Source organism: Salvelinus fontinalis, chromosome 27, assembly GCF_029448725.1.
Source record: "Salvelinus fontinalis isolate EN_2023a chromosome 27, ASM2944872v1, whole genome shotgun sequence".
NCBI classification, from domain to species: Eukaryota; Metazoa; Chordata; class Actinopteri; order Salmoniformes; family Salmonidae; genus Salvelinus; species Salvelinus fontinalis.
The window spans coordinates 43,521,523-43,543,023 of record NC_074691.1 but is presented as its reverse complement, the minus strand read 5'-3'; the positions used below and the strand labels follow the sequence as shown (position 1 = coordinate 43,543,023).

General features: G+C 48.8%; 1 protein-coding gene across 2 annotated transcripts in view; it reads left to right on the top strand.

Annotated features, from left to right (window-relative positions):
* The window catches only part of mapre3b (microtubule-associated protein, RP/EB family, member 3b), a 76,626-nt gene that overhangs the window by 37,684 nt on the left and 17,441 nt on the right, over nucleotides 1–21,501 (top strand). For both annotated transcript variants that reach the window (XM_055885813.1, XM_055885812.1), the window contains 2 exons: nucleotides 6,339–6,463; nucleotides 7,644–7,789. In XM_055885813.1, coding sequence (XP_055741788.1) covers nucleotides 6,340–6,463; nucleotides 7,644–7,789 — 270 coding nt within the window. In that variant the 5' untranslated portion in view covers nucleotide 6,339. The remainder of the gene's footprint in view (nucleotides 1–6,338; nucleotides 6,464–7,643; nucleotides 7,790–21,501) is intronic.

Below are 21,501 nucleotides of genomic sequence, written 5' to 3'. Positions count from 1 at the left end.
TCTGACGAGGCGTTTATCAGTAACACACATATCACCATCTGTCATGAGTGACATGCCTACACGTTATCCGTCCTAGGGGCTTCTGACGAGGCGTTTATCAGTAACACATATCACCATCTGTCATGAGTGACATGCCTACACATTATCCGTCCTAGGGGCTTCTGACGAGGCGTTTATCAGTAACACACATATCACCATCTGTCATGAGTGACATGCCTACACATTATCCGTCCTAGGGGCTTCTGACGAGGCGTTTATCAGTAACACACATATCACCATCTGTCATGAGTGACATGCCTACACATTATCCGTCCTAGGAGCTTCTGACGAGGCGTTTATCAGTAACACACATATCACCATCTGTCATGAGTGAGATGCCTACACGTTATCCGTCCTAGGAGCTTCTGACGAGGCGTTTATCAGTAACACACATATCACCATCTGTCATGAGTGACATGCCTACACGTTATCCGTCCTAGGAGCTTCTGACGAGGCGTTTATCAGTAACACACATATCACCATCTGTCATGAGTGACATGCCTACACGTTATCCGTCCTAGGAGCTTCTGACGAGGCGTTTATCAGTAACACACATATCACCATCTGTCATGAGTGACATGCCTACACATTATCCGTCCTAGGAGCTTCTGACGAGGCGTTTATCAGTAACACACATATCACCATCTGTCATGAGTGACATGCCTACACATTATCCGTCCTAGGGGCTTCTGACGAGGCGTTTATCAGTAACACACATATCACCATCTGTCATGAGTGACATGCCTACACATTATCCGTCCTAGGAGCTTCTGACGAGGCGTTTATCAGTAACACACATATCACCATCTGTCATGAGTGACATGCCTACACATTATCCGTCCTAGGAGCTTCTGACGAGGCGTTTATCAGTAACACACATATCACCATCTGTCATGAGTGACATGCCTACACATTATCCGTCCTAGGAGCTTCTGACGAGGCGTTTATCAGTAACACACATATCACCATCTGTCATGAGTGACATGCCTACACATTATCCGTCCTAGGGGCTTCTGACGAGGCGTTTATCAGTAACACACATATCACCATCTGTCATGAGTGACATGCCTACACATTATCCGTCCTAGGAGCTTCTGACGAGGCGTTTATCAGTAACACACATATCACCATCTGTCATGAGTGACATGCCTACACATTATCCGTCCTAGGGGCTTCTGACGAGGCGTTTATCAGTAACACACATATCACCATCTGTCATGAGTGACATGCCTACACATTATCCGTCCTAGGAGCTTCTGACGAGGCGTTTATCAGTAACACACATATCACCATCTGTCATGAGTGACATGCCTACACATTATCCGTCCTAGGAGCTTCTGACGAGGCGTTTATCAGTAACACACATATCACCATCTGTCATGAGTGACATGCCTACACATTATCCGTCCTAGGGGCTTCTGACGAGGCGTTTATCAGTAACACACATATCACCATCTGTCATGAGTGACATGCCTACACATTATCCGTCCTAGGGGCTTCTGACGAGGCGTTTATCAGTAACACACATATCACCATCTGTCATGAGTGACATGCCTACACATTATCCGTCCTAGGAGCTTCTGACGAGGCGTTTATCAGTAACACACATATCACCATCTGTCATGAGTGACATGCCTACACATTATCCGTCCTAGGGGCTTCTGACGAGGCGTTTATCAGTAACACACATATCACCATCTGTCATGAGTGACATGCCTACACATTATCCGTCCTAGGAGCTTCTGACGAGGCGTTGATCAGTAACACACAAATCACCATGGCGCCTGAAATTTATGTAGAAAAAATATATCCTGCAATTCTACACCGTTTCTTAACAGAATGGAGTTTTCTGAACAGAACACACCTATTTTTCTTCGGTTTTGCCACAATAAATTATATAACTGTTTTAATGACTAGATCACTAATCCCTGAAAATACATCCCCCAATAATGAATTGACAGGTTAGAAACCCTACCAACTCTGTGAGTCTCACAAACATCCCGCCCCCTTCCCTGATAATCCCTCCCACAGTGATTGATTGACTCACAATGATCAAGGATTTTTATTTTATTTATTTTACCTTTATTTAACTAGGCAAGTCAGTTAAAGAACAAATTCTTATTTACAATGACGGCCTGCCGGGGGAACAGTGGGTTAACTGCCTTGTTCAGGGGCAGAACGACAGATGTTTACCTTGTCAGCTCAGGGATTCGATCTTGCAACCTTTCGGTTACTGGTCCAACGCTCTAACCACTAGGCTACCTGCCGCATGATAATGAGGAAATTAAATAAAACAAATTGAGGATTAATATTGTTTTAGCCAATAAAGATTTCAATTTTATACTTGGTAGATAAAGATTTTTTTTTTTAAGTTGCACATTACATTTTCATATTTTTGTCACAATAATGTAGTACAAATACAAATGTTAACTTTGATTTAATCTTTTAACAATTGTATTTCTTAATATGGCAGTGTTCTCTGGAAGGCCAGTGAACAAGAACTGTCAACTTGAAAATGCAAGCTGGAGTTTTGCATTTAAATGTGGTCATTGATTATGTTCACATACATTAATAATTTATTTGAAACATTATTTTCTATCATGATCAAATTAGATTTTTTGGGCCAGCTATATATATATATATATCCATATACAAATAAACCTACCATTAAAATTATAGACTGATAATTTCTTTGTCAGTGGGCAAACATACGAAATCAGCAGGGGATCAAATACTTTTTTCCCTCACTGTATATATATCCATATATTGCGACCCCAACAATGCAGTAACAATGTAATACTAGAAAAAACACGGTAGATAAGAACACTAAGTAATCGGACTATATACAGGGTCAGTACCATATTAACACTGTACAGGGATACTGGAGTGATGGAGGTAGATGTGTATAGGGGTAAGGGGACAGGGATACTGGAGTGATGGAGGTAGATATGTATAGGGGGAAGGGGACAGGGATACTGGAGTGATGGAGGTAGATATGTATAGGGGGAAGGGGACAGGGATACTGGAGTGATGGAGGTAGATATGTATAGGGGGAAGGAGACAGGGATACTGGAGTGATGGAGGTAGATATGTATAGGGGTAAGGAGACAGAGATACTGGAGTGATGGAGGTAGATATGTATAGGGGTAAGGGGACAGGGATACTGGAGTGATGGAGGTAGATATGTATAGGGGGAAGGGGACAGGGATACTGGAGTGATGGAGGTAGATATGTATAGGGGGAAGGGGACAGGGATACTGGAGTGATGGAGGTAGATATGTATAGGGGTAAGGAGACAGGGATACTGGAGTGATGGAGGTAGATATGTATAGGGGGAAGGGGATACTGGAGTGATGGAGGTAGATATGTATAGGGGGAAGGAGACAGAGATACTGGAGTGATGGAGGTAGATATGTATAGGGGGAAGGAGACAGGGATACTGGAGTGATGGAGGTAGATATGTATAGGGGGAAGGAGACAGGGATACTGGAGTGATGGAGGTAGATATGTATAGGGGGAAGGGGACAGGGATACTGGAGTGATGGAGGTAGATATGTATAGGGGGAAGGGGACAGAGATACTGAGTGATGGAGGTAGATATGTATAGGGGGAAGGAGACAGGGATACTGGAGTGATGGAGGTAGATATGTATAGGGGGAAGGAGACAGGGATACTGGAGTGATGGAGGTAGATATGTATAGGGGGAAGGGGATACTGGAGTGATGGAGGTAGATATGTATAGGGGGAAGGAGACAGGGATACTGGAGTGATGGAGGTAGATATGTATAGGGGTAAGGTGACAGGGATACTGGAGTGATGGAGGTAGATATGTATAGGGGGAAGGGGACAGAGATACTGGAGTGATGGAGGTAGATATGTATAGGGGGAAGGAGACAGGGATACTGGAGTGATGGAGGTAGATATGTATAGGGGGAAGGGGACAGGGATACTGGAGTGATGGAGGTAGATATGTATAGGGGTAAGGGGACAGGGATACTGGAGTGATGGAGGTAGATATGTATAGGGGGAAGGGGACAGGGATACTGGAGTGATGGAGGTAGATATGTATAGGGGGAAGGGGATACTGGAGTGATGGAGGTAGATATGTATAGGGGGAAGGTGACAGAGATACTGAGTGATGGAGGTAGATATGTATAGGGGGGAGGTGACTAGGCAACAGGATATAAGATAGACAGAGTAGCAGCAGTTTGTATGTGAGTGGATGTGTGGGGGGGTGTAGAGTCAGTATAAATGTATATGCATTTCATGTGTGAGTGAGCAAATGATGGAGTGAGTGTGTGTGAGTTAGAATAGATGCAGTGCAGAAAGTTCAGACCCCTTGACATTTTTCACATTCTGTTACATTACAACCTTATTTAAAATGGATAAGACTCTTCTCCCCCGATTGGTCAGTTTGGCCGGGCAGCTATCTCTATATAGCTATCTTTCACCTTCCAACAGGACAATGATCCTAAGCACACAGCCAAGACAACACAAGAGTGGCTTCGAGACATGTCTTTAAATGTCCTTGAGTAGCCCAGCCAGAGCCTGGACTTGAACCCGATCAAACATCTCTGGAGAAACATGTCTGTGCAGCGACGCTCCCCGTCCAACCTGACGGAACTTGAGAGGATCTGCAGATAAGAATTGGAGAAACTCCACAAATACAGGCGTGCCAAGCTTGTAGCGTCATACCCAGCCTAAAATCCCAAATAGCAAGCAATACAGATGTAGAAGCACGCGATGCAGCCAGGTGCTCTCAGTGGTACAGATGTAGAACCTTTTCAGGATTTGAGGGCCCATGCCAAACCTTTTCAAGCTCTTCACGACTGTGCGCATGTTCTTAGTGATTTGGACACCGAGGAACTTGAAGCTCTCAACCCTCCCCCCCATTTCTTGTAGTCCATGATCAGCTCCTTGTATTTAATTGAATAAGAAGTTGTTGTTCCGGCCCCACACTGCCAGGACACTGTCCTCCTCCATCTAGTCTCATTGTTGCCGGTGATCAGGTCTACCACCATCCTGTCGTCAGCAAACTTGATGGTGTTGGAGTCGTGCCTGGCCACACAATCATGGGTGAACAGGGAGTACAAGGAGGGGACCAAGCATGCACCCCTTGGGGGCCCCCGTGTTGAGGAGCCCCCGTCAGGATGTCCAGGATCCAGTTGCAGAGGGAGGTGTTTAGTCCCAGGGTGCTTAGCTTAGTGATGAGCTTTGAGGGTTCTATGGTGTTGAACGCTGAGCTGTAGTCAATGAATAGCATTCTCACATAGGTGTTCCTTTTGTCCAGGTGGGAAGGGGCAGTGTGGAGTGCAATAGAGATTGATCTGTGGATCTGTTGGGACGGTATGCGAATTGGAGTGGGTCTAGGGTTTCTGGGATGATGTCAGCCATAACCAGCCTTTCAAAGCACTTCATGGCTACAGACGTGAGCGCTATGGGTCTGTAGTCATTTAGGCAGGTTACCTTTGTGTTCTTGGGCACAGGGACTATGGTGGTCTGCTTGAAACATGTTGGTATTACAGACTGGGTCTGAGAGAGATTGAAAATGTCAGTGAAGACACCTGCCAGCTGGTCAGTGCGTGAATATGCGTCCTGGTAATCCTTCTGGCCCTGTGGCCTTGTAAATGTTAACCTGTTTAAAGGGCTTACTCACATTGGCTGCGGATCACACAGTCGTCCGTAACAGCTGGTGCTCTAATGCATGGTTCATTTTTTGCTTGCCTCGAAGCATAGAAGGCATTTAGCTGGGTCACCTATTTAGACTGAGAAGTGCAACCCTAACATTCTGACTGGAGGTATCACTGATCTACCTCTCTATAGACTGACTGGAGGTATCACTGATCTACCTCTCTATAGACTGACTGGGGGTATCACTGATCTACCTCTATATAGACTGACTGGAGGTATCACTGATCTACCTCTCTATAGACTGACCTATAGACTGACTGGAGGTATCACTGATCTACCTCTCTATAGACTGACTGGAGGTATCACTGATCTACCTCTCTATAGACTGACCTATAGACTGACTGGAGGTATCACTGATCTACCTCTCTATAGACTGACCTATAGACTGACTGGAGGTATCACTGATCTACCTCTCTATAGACTGACTGGAGGTATCACTGATCTACCTCTCTATAGACTGACCTATAGACTGACTGGAGGTATCACTGATCTACCTCTCTATAGACTGACCTATAGACTGACTTGAGGTATCACTGATCTACCTCTCTATAGACTGACTGGAGGCGTAGAGGTTGCATCTATATCATGTAAAACTCTGTGTGTTGCAGAATGATGGCGGTGAATGTATTCTCCATCTCTTCGGCTCTGGAGAACCTGAGTCGTCATGAGATGCTGTCCTGGGTCAATGACTCTCTACGGCTCACCTACACCAAGATAGAGCAGCTGTGTTCAGGTAACATTTCAATCATTACAGTTCATTTGATTTCAATACATATAAACAATATATGCTAACTTATAAATGCCTCATGTTGATACAAGTGTATCCTAGTCCTTTGTTTATGTTGAAAATGTGTGTGTGGGTGCAGTGTATTGTTAATAACTGTGTGTGTGTGTGTGTGTGTGTGTGTGTGTGTGTGTGTGTGTAGGTGCAGTGTATTGTTTATAACTGTGTGTGTGTGTGTGTGTGTGTGTAGGTGCAGAGTATTGTTTATAACTGTGTGTGTGTGTGTGTGTGTAGGTGCAGTGTATTGTTTATAACTGTGTGTGTGTGTGTGTGTGTAGGTGCAGTGTATTGTTAATAACTGTGTGTGTGTGTGTGTGTAGGTGCAGTGTATTGTTTATAACTGTGTGTGTGTGTGTGTGTGTGTGTAGGTGCAGTGTATTGTTAATAACTGTGTGTGTGTGTGTGTGTGTGTAGGTGCAGTGTATTGTTAATAACTGTGTGTGTGTGTGTGTGTGTGTAGGTGCAGTGTATTGTTAATAACTGTGTGTGTGTGTGTGTGTGTGTAGGTGCAGTGTATTGTTTATAACTGTGTGTGTGTGTGTGTGTATTGTTAATGCATGCTGTGTGTGTAGGTGCAGTGTATTGTTAATACATGCTGTGTGTGTGTGTGTGTGTGTAGGTGCAGTGTATTGTTTATAACTGTGTGTGTAGGTGCAGTGTATTGTTAATGCATGCTGTGTGTGTAGGTGCAGTGTATTGTTAATACATGCTGTGTGTGTGTGTGTGTGTGTAGGTGCAGTGTATTGTCAGTTCATGGACGTGCTGTTCCCTGGCTGTGTGTGTAGGTGCAGTGTATTGTTAATACATGCTGTGTGTGTGTGTGTGTGTGTAGGTGCAGTGTATTGTCAGTTCATGGACGTGCTGTTCCCTGGCTGTGTGTGTAGGTGCAGTGTATTGTTAATACATGCTGTGTGTGTGTGTGTGTGTGTAGGTGCAGTGTATTGTCAGTTCATGGACGTGCTGTTCCCTGGCTGTGTGTGTAGGTGCAGTGTATTGTTAATACATGCTGTGTGTGTGTGTGTGTGTGTAGGTGCAGTGTATTGTCAGTTCATGGACGTGCTGTTCCCTGGCTGTGTGTGTAGGTGCAGTGTATTGTTAATACATGCTGTGTGTGTGTGTGTGTGTGTAGGTGCAGTGTATTGTCAGTTCATGGACGTGCTGTTCCCTGGCTCTGTCCTGCTGAAGAAGGTAAAGTTCGCAGCCCGGTTGGAACATGAGTTTATCAACAACTTCAAGGTCCTACAGGCCTCCTTCAAGAGAATGGGCGTAGACAAGGTACACACACACACACACACACACACACACACACACACACACACACACACACACACACACACACCCCTACCTACAGGCCTCCTTCAAGAGAATGGGCGTAGACAAGGTACACACACACACACACACACACACACACACACACACACACACACACACACACACACACACCCCTACCTACAGGCCTCCTTCAAGAGAATGGGCGTAGACAAGGTACACACACACACACACACACACACACACACACACACACACACACACACCCCTACCTACAGGCCTCCTTCAAGAGAATGGGCGTAGACAAGGTACACACACACACACACACACACACACACACACACACACACACACACACCCCTACCTACAGGCCTCCTTCAAGAGAATGGGCGTAGACAAGGTACACACACACACACACACACACACACACACACACACACACACACACACACACACACACACACCCCTACCTACAGGCCTCCTTCAAGAGAATGGGCGTAGACAAGGTACACACACACACACACACACACACACACACACACACACACACACACACACACACACACACCCCTACCTACAGGCCTCCTTCAAGAGAATGGGCGTAGACAAGGTACACACACACACACACACACACACACACACACACACACACACACCCCTACCTACAGGCCTCCTTCAAGAGAATGGGCGTAGACAAGGTACACACACACACACACACACACACACACACACACACACACACACACACACACACACCCCTACCTACAGGCCTCCTTCAAGAGAATGGGCGTAGACAAGGTACACACACACACACACACACACACACACACACACACACACACACACACACACACCCCTACCTACAGGCCTCCTTCAAGAGAATGGGCGTAGACAAGGTACACACACACACACACACACACACACACACACACACACACACACACACACCCCTACCTACAGGCCTCCTTCAAGAGAATGGGCGTAGACAAGGTACACACACACACACACACACACACACACACACACACACACACACACACACACACACACACACACACACACACACACACACCCCTACCTACAGGCCTCCTTCAAGAGAATGGGCGTAGACAAGGTACACACACACACACACACACACACACACACACACACACACACACACACACACACACACACCCCTACCTACAGGCCTCCTTCAAGAGAATGGGCGTAGACAAGGTACACACACACACACACACACACACACACACACACACACACACCCCTACCTACAGGCCTCCTTCAAGAGAATGGGCGTAGACAAGGTACACACACACACACACACACACACACACACACACACACACACACCCCTACCTACAGGCCTCCTTCAAGAGAATGGGCGTAGACAAGGTACACACACACACACACACACACACACACACACACACACACACACACACACACACACACACACCCCTACCTACAGGCCTCCTTCAAGAGAATGGGCGTAGACAAGGTACACACACACACACACACACACACACACACACACACACACACACCCCTACCTACAGGCCTCCTTCAAGAGAATGGGCGTAGACAAGGTACACACACACACACACACACACACACACACACACACACACACACACACACCCCTACCTACAGGCCTCCTTCAAGAGAATGGGCGTAGACAAGGTACACACACACACACACACACACACACACACACACACACACACACACACACACACACCCCTACCTACAGGCCTCCTTCAAGAGAATGGGCGTAGACAAGCTACACACACACACACACACACACACACACACACACACACACACACACACACACACACACACCCCTACCTACAGGCCTCCTTCAAGAGAATGGGCGTAGACAAGGTACACACACACACACACACACACACACACACACACACACACACCCCTACCTACAGGCCTCCTTCAAGAGAATGGGCGTAGACAAGGTACACACACACACACACACACACACACACACCCCTACCTACAGGCCTCCTTCAAGAGAATGGGCGTAGACAAGGTACACACACACACACACACACACACACACACACACACACACACACCCCTACCTACAGGCCTCCTTCAAGAGAATGGGCGTAGACAAGGTACACACACACACACACACACACACACACACACACACACACACACACACACACACCCCTACCTACAGGCCTCCTTCAAGAGAATGGGCGTAGACAAGGTACACACACACACACACACACACACACACACACACACACACACACACACACACACACACACACACCCCTACCTACAGGCCTCCTTCAAGAGAATGGGCGTAGACAAGGTACACACACACACACACACACACACACACACACACACACACACACACACACACACACACACCCCTACCTACAGGCCTCCTTCAAGAGAATGGGCGTAGACAAGGTACACACACACACACACACACACACACACACACACACACACACACACCCCTACCTACAGGCCTCCTTCAAGAGAATGGGCGTAGACAAGGTACACACACACACACACACACACACACACACACACACACACACCCCTACCTACAGGCCTCCTTCAAGAGAATGGGCGTAGACAAGGTACACACACACACACACACACACACACACACACACACACACACACACACACACACACCCCTACCTACAGGCCTCCTTCAAGAGAATGGGCGTAGACAAGGTACACACACACACACACACACACACACACACACACACACACACACACCCCTACCTACAGGCCTCCTTCAAGAGAATGGGCGTAGACAAGGTACACACACACACACACACACACACACACACACACACACACACACACACACCCCTACCTACAGGCCTCCTTCAAGAGAATGGGCGTAGACAAGGTACACACACACACACACACACACACACACACCCCTACCTACAGGCCTCCTTCAAGAGAATGGGCGTAGACAAGGTACACACACACACACACACACACACACACACACACCCCTACCTACAGGCCTCCTTCAAGAGAATGGGCGTAGACAAGGTACACACACACACACACACACACACACACACACACACACACACACACACACACACCCCTACCTACAGGCCTCCTTCAAGAGAATGGGCGTAGACAAGGTACACACACACACACACACACACACACACACACCCCTACCTACAGGCCTCCTTCAAGAGAATGGGCGTAGACAAGGTACACACACACACACACACACACACACCCCTACCTACAGGCCTCCTTCAAGAGAATGGGCGTAGACAAGGTACACACACACACACACACACACACACCCCTACCTACAGGCCTCCTTCAAGAGAATGGGCGTAGACAAGGTACACACACACACACACACACACACACACACACACACACACACACACACACACACACCCCTACCTACAGGCCTCCTTCAAGAGAATGGGCGTAGACAAGGTACACACACACACACACACACACACACACACACACCTACCTACAGGCCTCCTTCAAGAGAATGGGCGTAGACAAGGTACACACACACACACACACACACACACACACACACACACACACACACACACAGACACACACACACACACACACACCCCTACCTACAGGCCTCCTTCAAGAGAATGGGCGTAGACAAGGTACACACACACACACACACACACACACACACACACACACACACACCCCTACCTACAGGCCTCCTTCAAGAGAATGGGCGTAGACAAGGTACACACACACACACACACACACACACACACACACACCCCTACCTACAGGCCTCCTTCAAGAGAATGGGCGTAGACAAGGTACACACACACACACACACACACACACACACACACACACACACACACACACACACACACACACACACACACACACACACACACACACACACACACACACACACACACACCTACCTACAGGCCTCCTTCAAGAGAATGGGCGTAGACAAGGTACACACACACACACACACACACACACACCCCTACCTACAGGCCTCCTTCAAGAGAATGGGCGTAGACAAGGTACACACACACACACACACACACACACACACACACCCCTACCTACAGGCCTCCTTCAAGAGAATGGGCGTAGACAAGGTACACACACACACACACACACACACACACACACACACACACACACACACCCCTACCTACAGGCCTCCTTCAAGAGAATGGGCGTAGACAAGGTACACACACACACACACACACACACACACACACACACACACACACACACACACACACACACACACACACACCCCTACCTACAGGCCTCCTTCAAGAGAATGGGCGTAGACAAGGTACACACACACACACACACACACACACACACACACACACACACACACACACACACACACCCCTACCTACAGGCCTCCTTCAAGAGAATGGGCGTAGACAAGGTACACACACACACACACACACACACACACACACACACACACACACACACACCCCTACCTACAGGCCTCCTTCAAGAGAATGGGCGTAGACAAGGTACACACACACACACACACACACACACACACCCCTACCTACAGGCCTCCTTCAAGAGAATGGGCGTAGACAAGGTACACACACACACACACACACACACACCCCTACCTACAGGCCTCCTTCAAGAGAATGGGCGTAGACAAGGTACACACACACACACACACACACACACCCCTACCTACAGGCCTCCTTCAAGAGAATGGGCGTAGACAAGGTACACACACACACACACACACACACACACACACACACACACACACACACACACACACACACACCCCTACCTACAGGCCTCCTTCAAGAGAATGGGCGTAGACAAGGTACACACACACACACACACACACACACACACCCCTACCTACAGGCCTCCTTCAAGAGAATGGGCGTAGACAAGGTACACACACACACACACACACACACACACACCTACCTACAGGCCTCCTTCAAGAGAATGGGCGTAGACAAGGTACACACACACACACACACACACACACACACCCCTACCTACAGGCCTCCTTCAAGAGAATGGGCGTAGACAAGGTACACACACACACACACACACACACACACACCCCTACCTACAGGCCTCCTTCAAGAGAATGGGCGTAGACAAGGTACACACACACACACACACACACACACACACACACACACCTACCTACAGGCCTCCTTCAAGAGAATGGGCGTAGACAAGGTACACACACACACACACACACACACACACACACACACACACACCCCTACCTACAGGCCTCCTTCAAGAGAATGGGCGTAGACAAGGTACACACACACACACACACACACACACACACACACACACACACACACACCCCTACCTACAGGCCTCCTTCAAGAGAATGGGCGTAGACAAGGTACACACACACACACACACACACACACACACACACACACACACACCCCTACCTACAGGCCTCCTTCAAGAGAATGGGCGTAGACAAGGTACACACACACACACACACACACACACACACCCCTACCTACAGGCCTCCTTCAAGAGAATGGGCGTAGACAAGGTACACACACACACACACACACACACACACACACACCCCTACCTACAGGCCTCCTTCAAGAGAATGGGCGTAGACAAGGTACACACACACACACACACACACACACACACACACACACACACACACACACACACACACACACACACACACACACACACACACACACACACACACACACACACACACACACACACACACACACACCTACCTACAGGCCTCCTTCAAGAGAATGGGCGTAGACAAGGTACACACACACACACACACACACACACACACACACACACACACACACAGACACACACACACACACACACACCCCTACCTACAGGCCTCCTTCAAGAGAATGGGCGTAGACAAGGTACACACACACACACACACACACACACACACACACACACACACACACACACACACACACACACACACACACACACACCTACCTACAGGCCTCCTTCAAGAGAATGGGCGTAGACAAGGTACACACACACACACACACACACACACACCCCTACCTACAGGCCTCCTTCAAGAGAATGGGCGTAGACAAGGTACACACACACACACACACACACACACACACACACCCCTACCTACAGGCCTCCTTCAAGAGAATGGGCGTAGACAAGGTACACACACACACACACACACACACACACACACACACACACACACACACACACCCCTACCTACAGGCCTCCTTCAAGAGAATGGGCGTAGACAAGGTACACACACACACACACACACACACACACACACACACACACACACACACACACACACACACACACACACCCCTACCTACAGGCCTCCTTCAAGAGAATGGGCGTAGACAAGGTACACACACACACACACACACACACACACACACACACACACACACACACACACACACACACACACACACCCCTACCTACAGGCCTCCTTCAAGAGAATGGGCGTAGACAAGGTACACACACACACACACACACACACACACACACACACACACACACACACACACCCCTACCTACAGGCCTCCTTCAAGAGAATGGGCGTAGACAAGGTACACACACACACACACACACACACACACACCCCTACCTACAGGCCTCCTTCAAGAGAATGGGCGTAGACAAGGTACACACACACACACACACACACACACCCCTACCTACAGGCCTCCTTCAAGAGAATGGGCGTAGACAAGGTACACACACACACACACACACACACACACCCCTACCTACAGGCCTCCTTCAAGAGAATGGGCGTAGACAAGGTACACACACACACACACACACACACACACACACACACACACACACACACACACACACACACACCCCTACCTACAGGCCTCCTTCAAGAGAATGGGCGTAGACAAGGTACACACACACACACACACACACACACACACCCCTACCTACAGGCCTCCTTCAAGAGAATGGGCGTAGACAAGGTACACACACACACACACACACACACACACCTACCTACAGGCCTCCTTCAAGAGAATGGGCGTAGACAAGGTACACACACACACACACACACACACACACACCCCTACCTACAGGCCTCCTTCAAGAGAATGGGCGTAGACAAGGTACACACACACACACACACACACACACACACCCCTACCTACAGGCCTCCTTCAAGAGAATGGGCGTAGACAAGGTACACACACACACACACACACACACACACACACACACACCTACCTACAGGCCTCCTTCAAGAGAATGGGCGTAGACAAGGTACACACACACACACACACACACACACACACACACACACCCCTACCTACAGGCCTCCTTCAAGAGAATGGGCGTAGACAAGGTACACACACACACACACACACACACACACACACACACACACACACACACCCCTACCTACAGGCCTCCTTCAAGAGAATGGGCGTAGACAAGGTACACACACACACACACACACACACACACCCCTACCTACAGGCCTCCTTCAAGAGAATGGGCGTAGACAAGGTACACACACACACACACACACACACACACACCCCTACCTACAGGCCTCCTTCAAGAGAATGGGCGTAGACAAGGTACACACACACACACACACACACACACACACACACCCCTACCTACAGGCCTCCTTCAAGAGAATGGGCGTAGACAAGGTACACACACACACACACACACACACACACACACACACACACACACACACACACACACACACACACACACACACACACACACACACACACACACACACACACACACCTACCTACAGGCCTCCTTCAAGAGAATGGGCGTAGACAAGGTACACACACACACACACACACACACACACACACACACACACACACACAGACACACACACACACACACACACCCCTACCTACAGGCCTCCTTCAAGAGAATGGGCGTAGACAAGGTACACACACACACACACACACACACACACACACACACACACACACACACACACACACACACACACACCCCTACCTACAGGCCTCCTTCAAGAGAATGGGCGTAGACAAGGTACACACACACACACACACACACACACACACACACACACACACACACACACACACACCCCTACCTACAGGCCTCCTTCAAGAGAATGGGCGTAGACAAGGTACACACACACACACACACACACACACACACACACACACACACACACACACACACACACACACCCCTACCTACAGGCCTCCTTCAAGAGAATGGGCGTAGACAAGGTACACACACACACACACACACACACACACACCCCTACCTACAGGCCTCCTTCAAGAGAATGGGCGTAGACAAGGTACACACACACACACACACACACACACCCCTACCTACAGGCCTCCTTCAAGAGAATGGGCGTAGACAAGGTACACACACACACACACACACACACACCCCTACCTACAGGCCTCCTTCAAGAGAATGGGCGTAGACAAGGTACACACACACACACACACACACACACACACACACACACACACACACACACCCCTACCTACAGGCCTCCTTCAAGAGAATGGGCGTAGACAAGGTACACACACACACACACACACACACACACACACACCCCTACCTACAGGCCTCCTTCAAGAGAATGGGCGTAGACAAGGTACACACACACACACACACACACACACACACCCCTACCTACAGGCCTCCTTCAAGAGAATGGGCGTAGACAAGGTACACACACACACACACACACACACACACACCCCTACCTACAGGCCTCCTTCAAGAGAATGGGCGTAGACAAGGTACACACACACACACACACACACACACACACACACCTACCTACAGGCCTCCTTCAAGAGAATGGGCGTAGACAAGGTACACACACACACACACACACACACACACACACACACCCCTACCTACAGGCCTCCTTCAAGAGAATGGGCGTAGACAAGGTACACACACACACACACACACACACACACACACACACACACACCCCTACCTACAGGCCTCCTTCAAGAGAATGGGCGTAGACAAGGTACACACACACACACACACACACACACACACACACACACACACACCCCTACCTACAGGCCTCCTTCAAGAGAATGGGCGTAGACAAGGTACACACACACACACACACACACACACACACCCCTACCTACAGGCCTCCTTCAAGAGAATGGGCGTAGACAAGGTACACACACACACACACACACACACACACACACACCCCTACCTACAGGCCTCCTTCAAGAGAATGGGCGTAGACAAGGTACACACACACACACACACACACACACACACACACACACACACACACACACACACACACACACACACACACACACACCTACCTACAGGCCTCCTTCAAGAGAATGGGCGTAGACAAGGTACACACACACACACACACACACACACACCCCTACCTACAGGCCTCCTTCAAGAGAATGGGCGTAGACAAGGTACACACACACACACACACACACACACACACCCCTACCTACAGGCCTCCTTCAAGAGAATGGGCGTAGACAAGGTACACACACACACACACACACACACACCCCTACCTACAGGCCTCCTTCAAGAGAATGGGCGTAGACAAGGTACACACACACACACACACACACACACACACACACACACACACACACACACCCCTACCTACAGGCCTCCTTCAAGAGAATGGGCGTAGACAAGGTACACACACACACACACACACACACACACACACACACACCCCTACCTACAGGCCTCCTTCAAGAGAATGGGCGTAGACAAGGTACACACACACACACACACACACACACACACACACACACACACACACACCTACCTACAGGCCTCCTTCAAGAGAATGGGCGTAGACAAGGTACACACACACACACACACACACACACACACACACACACACACACACCCCTACCTACAGGCCTCCTTCAAGAGAATGGGCGTAGACAAGGTACACACACACACACACACACACACACACACACACCCCTACCTACAGGCCTCCTTCAAGAGAATGGGCGTAGACAAGGTACACACACACACACACACACACACACACACACACACACACACACACACACACACACACACACACACACACACACACACACACACCTACCTACAGGCCTCCTTCAAGAGAATGGGCGTAGACAAGGTACACACACACACACACACACACACACACCCCTACCTACAGGCCTCCTTCAAGAGAATGGGCGTAGACAAGGTACACACACACACACACACACACACACACACCCCTACCTACAGGCCTCCTTCAAGAGAATGGGCGTAGACAAGGTACACACACACACACACACACACACACACACACACCCCTACCTACAGGCCTCCTTCAAGAGAATGGGCGTAGACAAGGTACACACACACACACACACACACACACACACCCCTACCTACAGGCCTCCTTCAAGAGAATGGGCGTAGACAAGGTACACACACACACACACACACACACACCCCTACCTACAGGCCTCCTTCAAGAGAATGGGCGTAGACAAGGTACACACACACACACACACACACACACACACACACACACACACACACCCCTACCTACAGGCCTCCTTCAAGAGAATGGGCGTAGACAAGGTACACACACACACACACACACACACACACACACACACACCCCTACCTACAGGCCTCCTTCAAGAGAATGGGCGTAGACAAGGTACACACACACACACACACACACACACACACACACACACACACACACACACACACACACACACACACACACACACACACACACACACACACCTACCTACAGGCCTCCTTCAAGAGAATGGGCGTAGACAAGGTACACACACACACACACACACCTACCTACAGGCCTCCTTCAAGAGAATGGGCGTAGACAAGGTACACACACACACACACACACACACACCCCTACCTACAGGCCTCCTTCAAGAGAATGGGCGTAGACAAGGTACACACACACACACACACACACACACACACACACACACACACACACACACACACACACACACACACACACACACACACACAGGGTGCTGCTAAAGGGGAGGACAGCTCATAATAATCTCTGGATAGGAGCGAATAGAATGGACCCCAGCCAATCACCACGAGCCTGTCCTCCTCCATTCTACCCCAGCCAATCACCACGAGCCTGTCCTCCTCCATTCTACCCCAGCCAATCACCACGAGCCTGTCCTCCTCCATTCTACCCCAGCCAATCACCACGAGCCTGTCCTCCTCCATTCTACCCCAGCCAATCACCACGAGCCTGTCCTCCTCCATTCTACCCCAGCCAATCACCACGAGTCTGTCCTCCTCCATTCTACCCCAGCCAATCACCACGAGCCTGTCCTCCTCCATTCTACCCCAGCCAATCACCACGAGTCTGTCCTCCTCCATTCTACCCCAGCCAATCACCACGAGCCTGTCCTCCTCCATTCTACTGTATCCTCTACTGCAGACTGTATCCTCTACTGCAGACTGTATCCTCTACTGCAGACTGTATCCTCTACTGCAGACTGTATCCTCTACTGCAGACTGTATCCTCTACTGCAGACTGTATAGACTGTATCCTCTACTGCAGACTGTATCCTCTACTGCAGACTGTATAGACTGTATCCTCTACTGCAGACTGTATCCTCTACTGCAGACTGTATCCTCTACTGTAGACTGTATCCTCTACTGCAGACTGTATCCTCTACTGTAGACTGTATCCTCTACTGCAGACTGTATCCTCTACTGCAGACTGTATCCTCTACTGCAGACTGTATCCTCTACTGCAGACTGTATCCTCTAATGCAGACTGTATAGACTGTATCCTCTAATGCAGACTGTATCCTCTACTGCAGACTGTATCCTCTACTGCAGACTGTATAGACTGTATCCTCTACTGCAGACTGTATCCTCTACTGCAGACTGTATCCTCTACTGCAGACTGTATCCTCTACTGTAGACTGTATCCTCTACTGCAGACTGTATCCTCTACTGCAGACTGTATCCTCTACTGCAGACTGTATAGACTGTATCCTCTACTGCAGACTGTATAGACTGTATCCTCTACTGCAGACTGTATCCTCTACTGTAGACTGTATCCTCTACTGTAGACTGTATCCTCTACTGTAGACTGTATCCTCTACTGCAGTCTGTATCCTCTACTGCAGACTGTATCCTCTACTGCAGACTGTATAGACTGTATCCTCTACTGCAGACTGTATCCTCTACTGCAGACTGTATAGACTGTATCCTCTAATGCAGACTGTATCCTCTACTGCAGACTGTATAGACTGTATCCTCTACTACAGACTGTATCCTCTACTGCAGACTGTATCCTCTACTGCAGACTGTATCCTCTACTGCAGACTGTATCCTCTACTGCAGACTGTATCCTCTACTGCAGACTGTATAGACTGTATCCTCTACTGCAGACTGTATCCTCTACTGCAGACTGTATAGACTGTATCCTCTACTGCAGACTGTATAGACTGTATCCTCTACTGTAGACTGTATAGACTGTATCCTCTACTGCAGACTGTATCCTCTACTGTAGACTGTATCCTCTAATGTAGACTGAATCCTCTACTGCAGACTGTATCCTCTACTGCAGACTGTATAGACTGTATCCTCTACTGCAGACTGTATCCTCTACTGCAGACTGTATCCTCTACTGCAGACTGTATAGACTGTATCCTCTACTGCAGACTGTATCCTCTACTGCAGACGGTATCCTCTACTGCAGACGGTATAGACTGTATCCTCTACTGTAGACTGTATCCTCTACTGCAGACTGTATCCTCTACTGCAGACTGTATCCTCTACTGTAGACTGTATCCTCTACTGCAGACTGTATCCTCTAATGCAGACTGTATCCTCTACTGCAGACTGTATCCTCTACTGCAGACTGTACAGACTGTATCCTCTACTGCAGACTGTATAGACTGTATCCTCTACTGCAGACTGTATCCTCTACTGCAGTCTGTATCCTCTACTGCAGACTGTATCCTCTACTGTAGACTGTATCCTCTACTGCAGACTGTATCCTCTAATGCAGACTGTATCCTCTACTGCAGACTGTATCCTCTACTGCAGACTGTATCCTCTACTGCAGACTGTATCCTCTACTGCAGACTGTATCCTCTACTGCAGACTGTATCCTCTACTGCAGACTGTATAGACTGTATCCTCTACTGCAGACTGTATCCTCTACTGCAGACTGTACAGACTGTATCCTCTACTGCAGACTGTATAGACTGTATCCTCTACTGCAGACTGTTTCCTCTACTGCAGACTGTATCCTCTACTGCAGACTGTATCCTCTACTGCAGACTGTATCCTCTACTGCAGACTGTATCCTCTACTGCAGACTGTATCCTCTACTGCAGACTGTATCCTCTACTGCAGACTGTATAGACTGTATCCTCTAATGCAGACTGTATCCTCTACTGCAGACTGTATCCTCTACTGCAGACTGTATCCTCTACTGCAGACTGTATCCTCTACTGCAGACTGTATCCTCTACTGTAGACTGTATCCTCTACTGCAGACTGTATAGACTGTATCCTCTAATGCAGACTGTATCCTCTACTGCAGACTGTATCCTCTACTGCAGACTGTATCCTCTACTGCAGACTGTATCCTCTACTGCAGACTGTATCCTCTACTGTAGACTGTATCCTCTA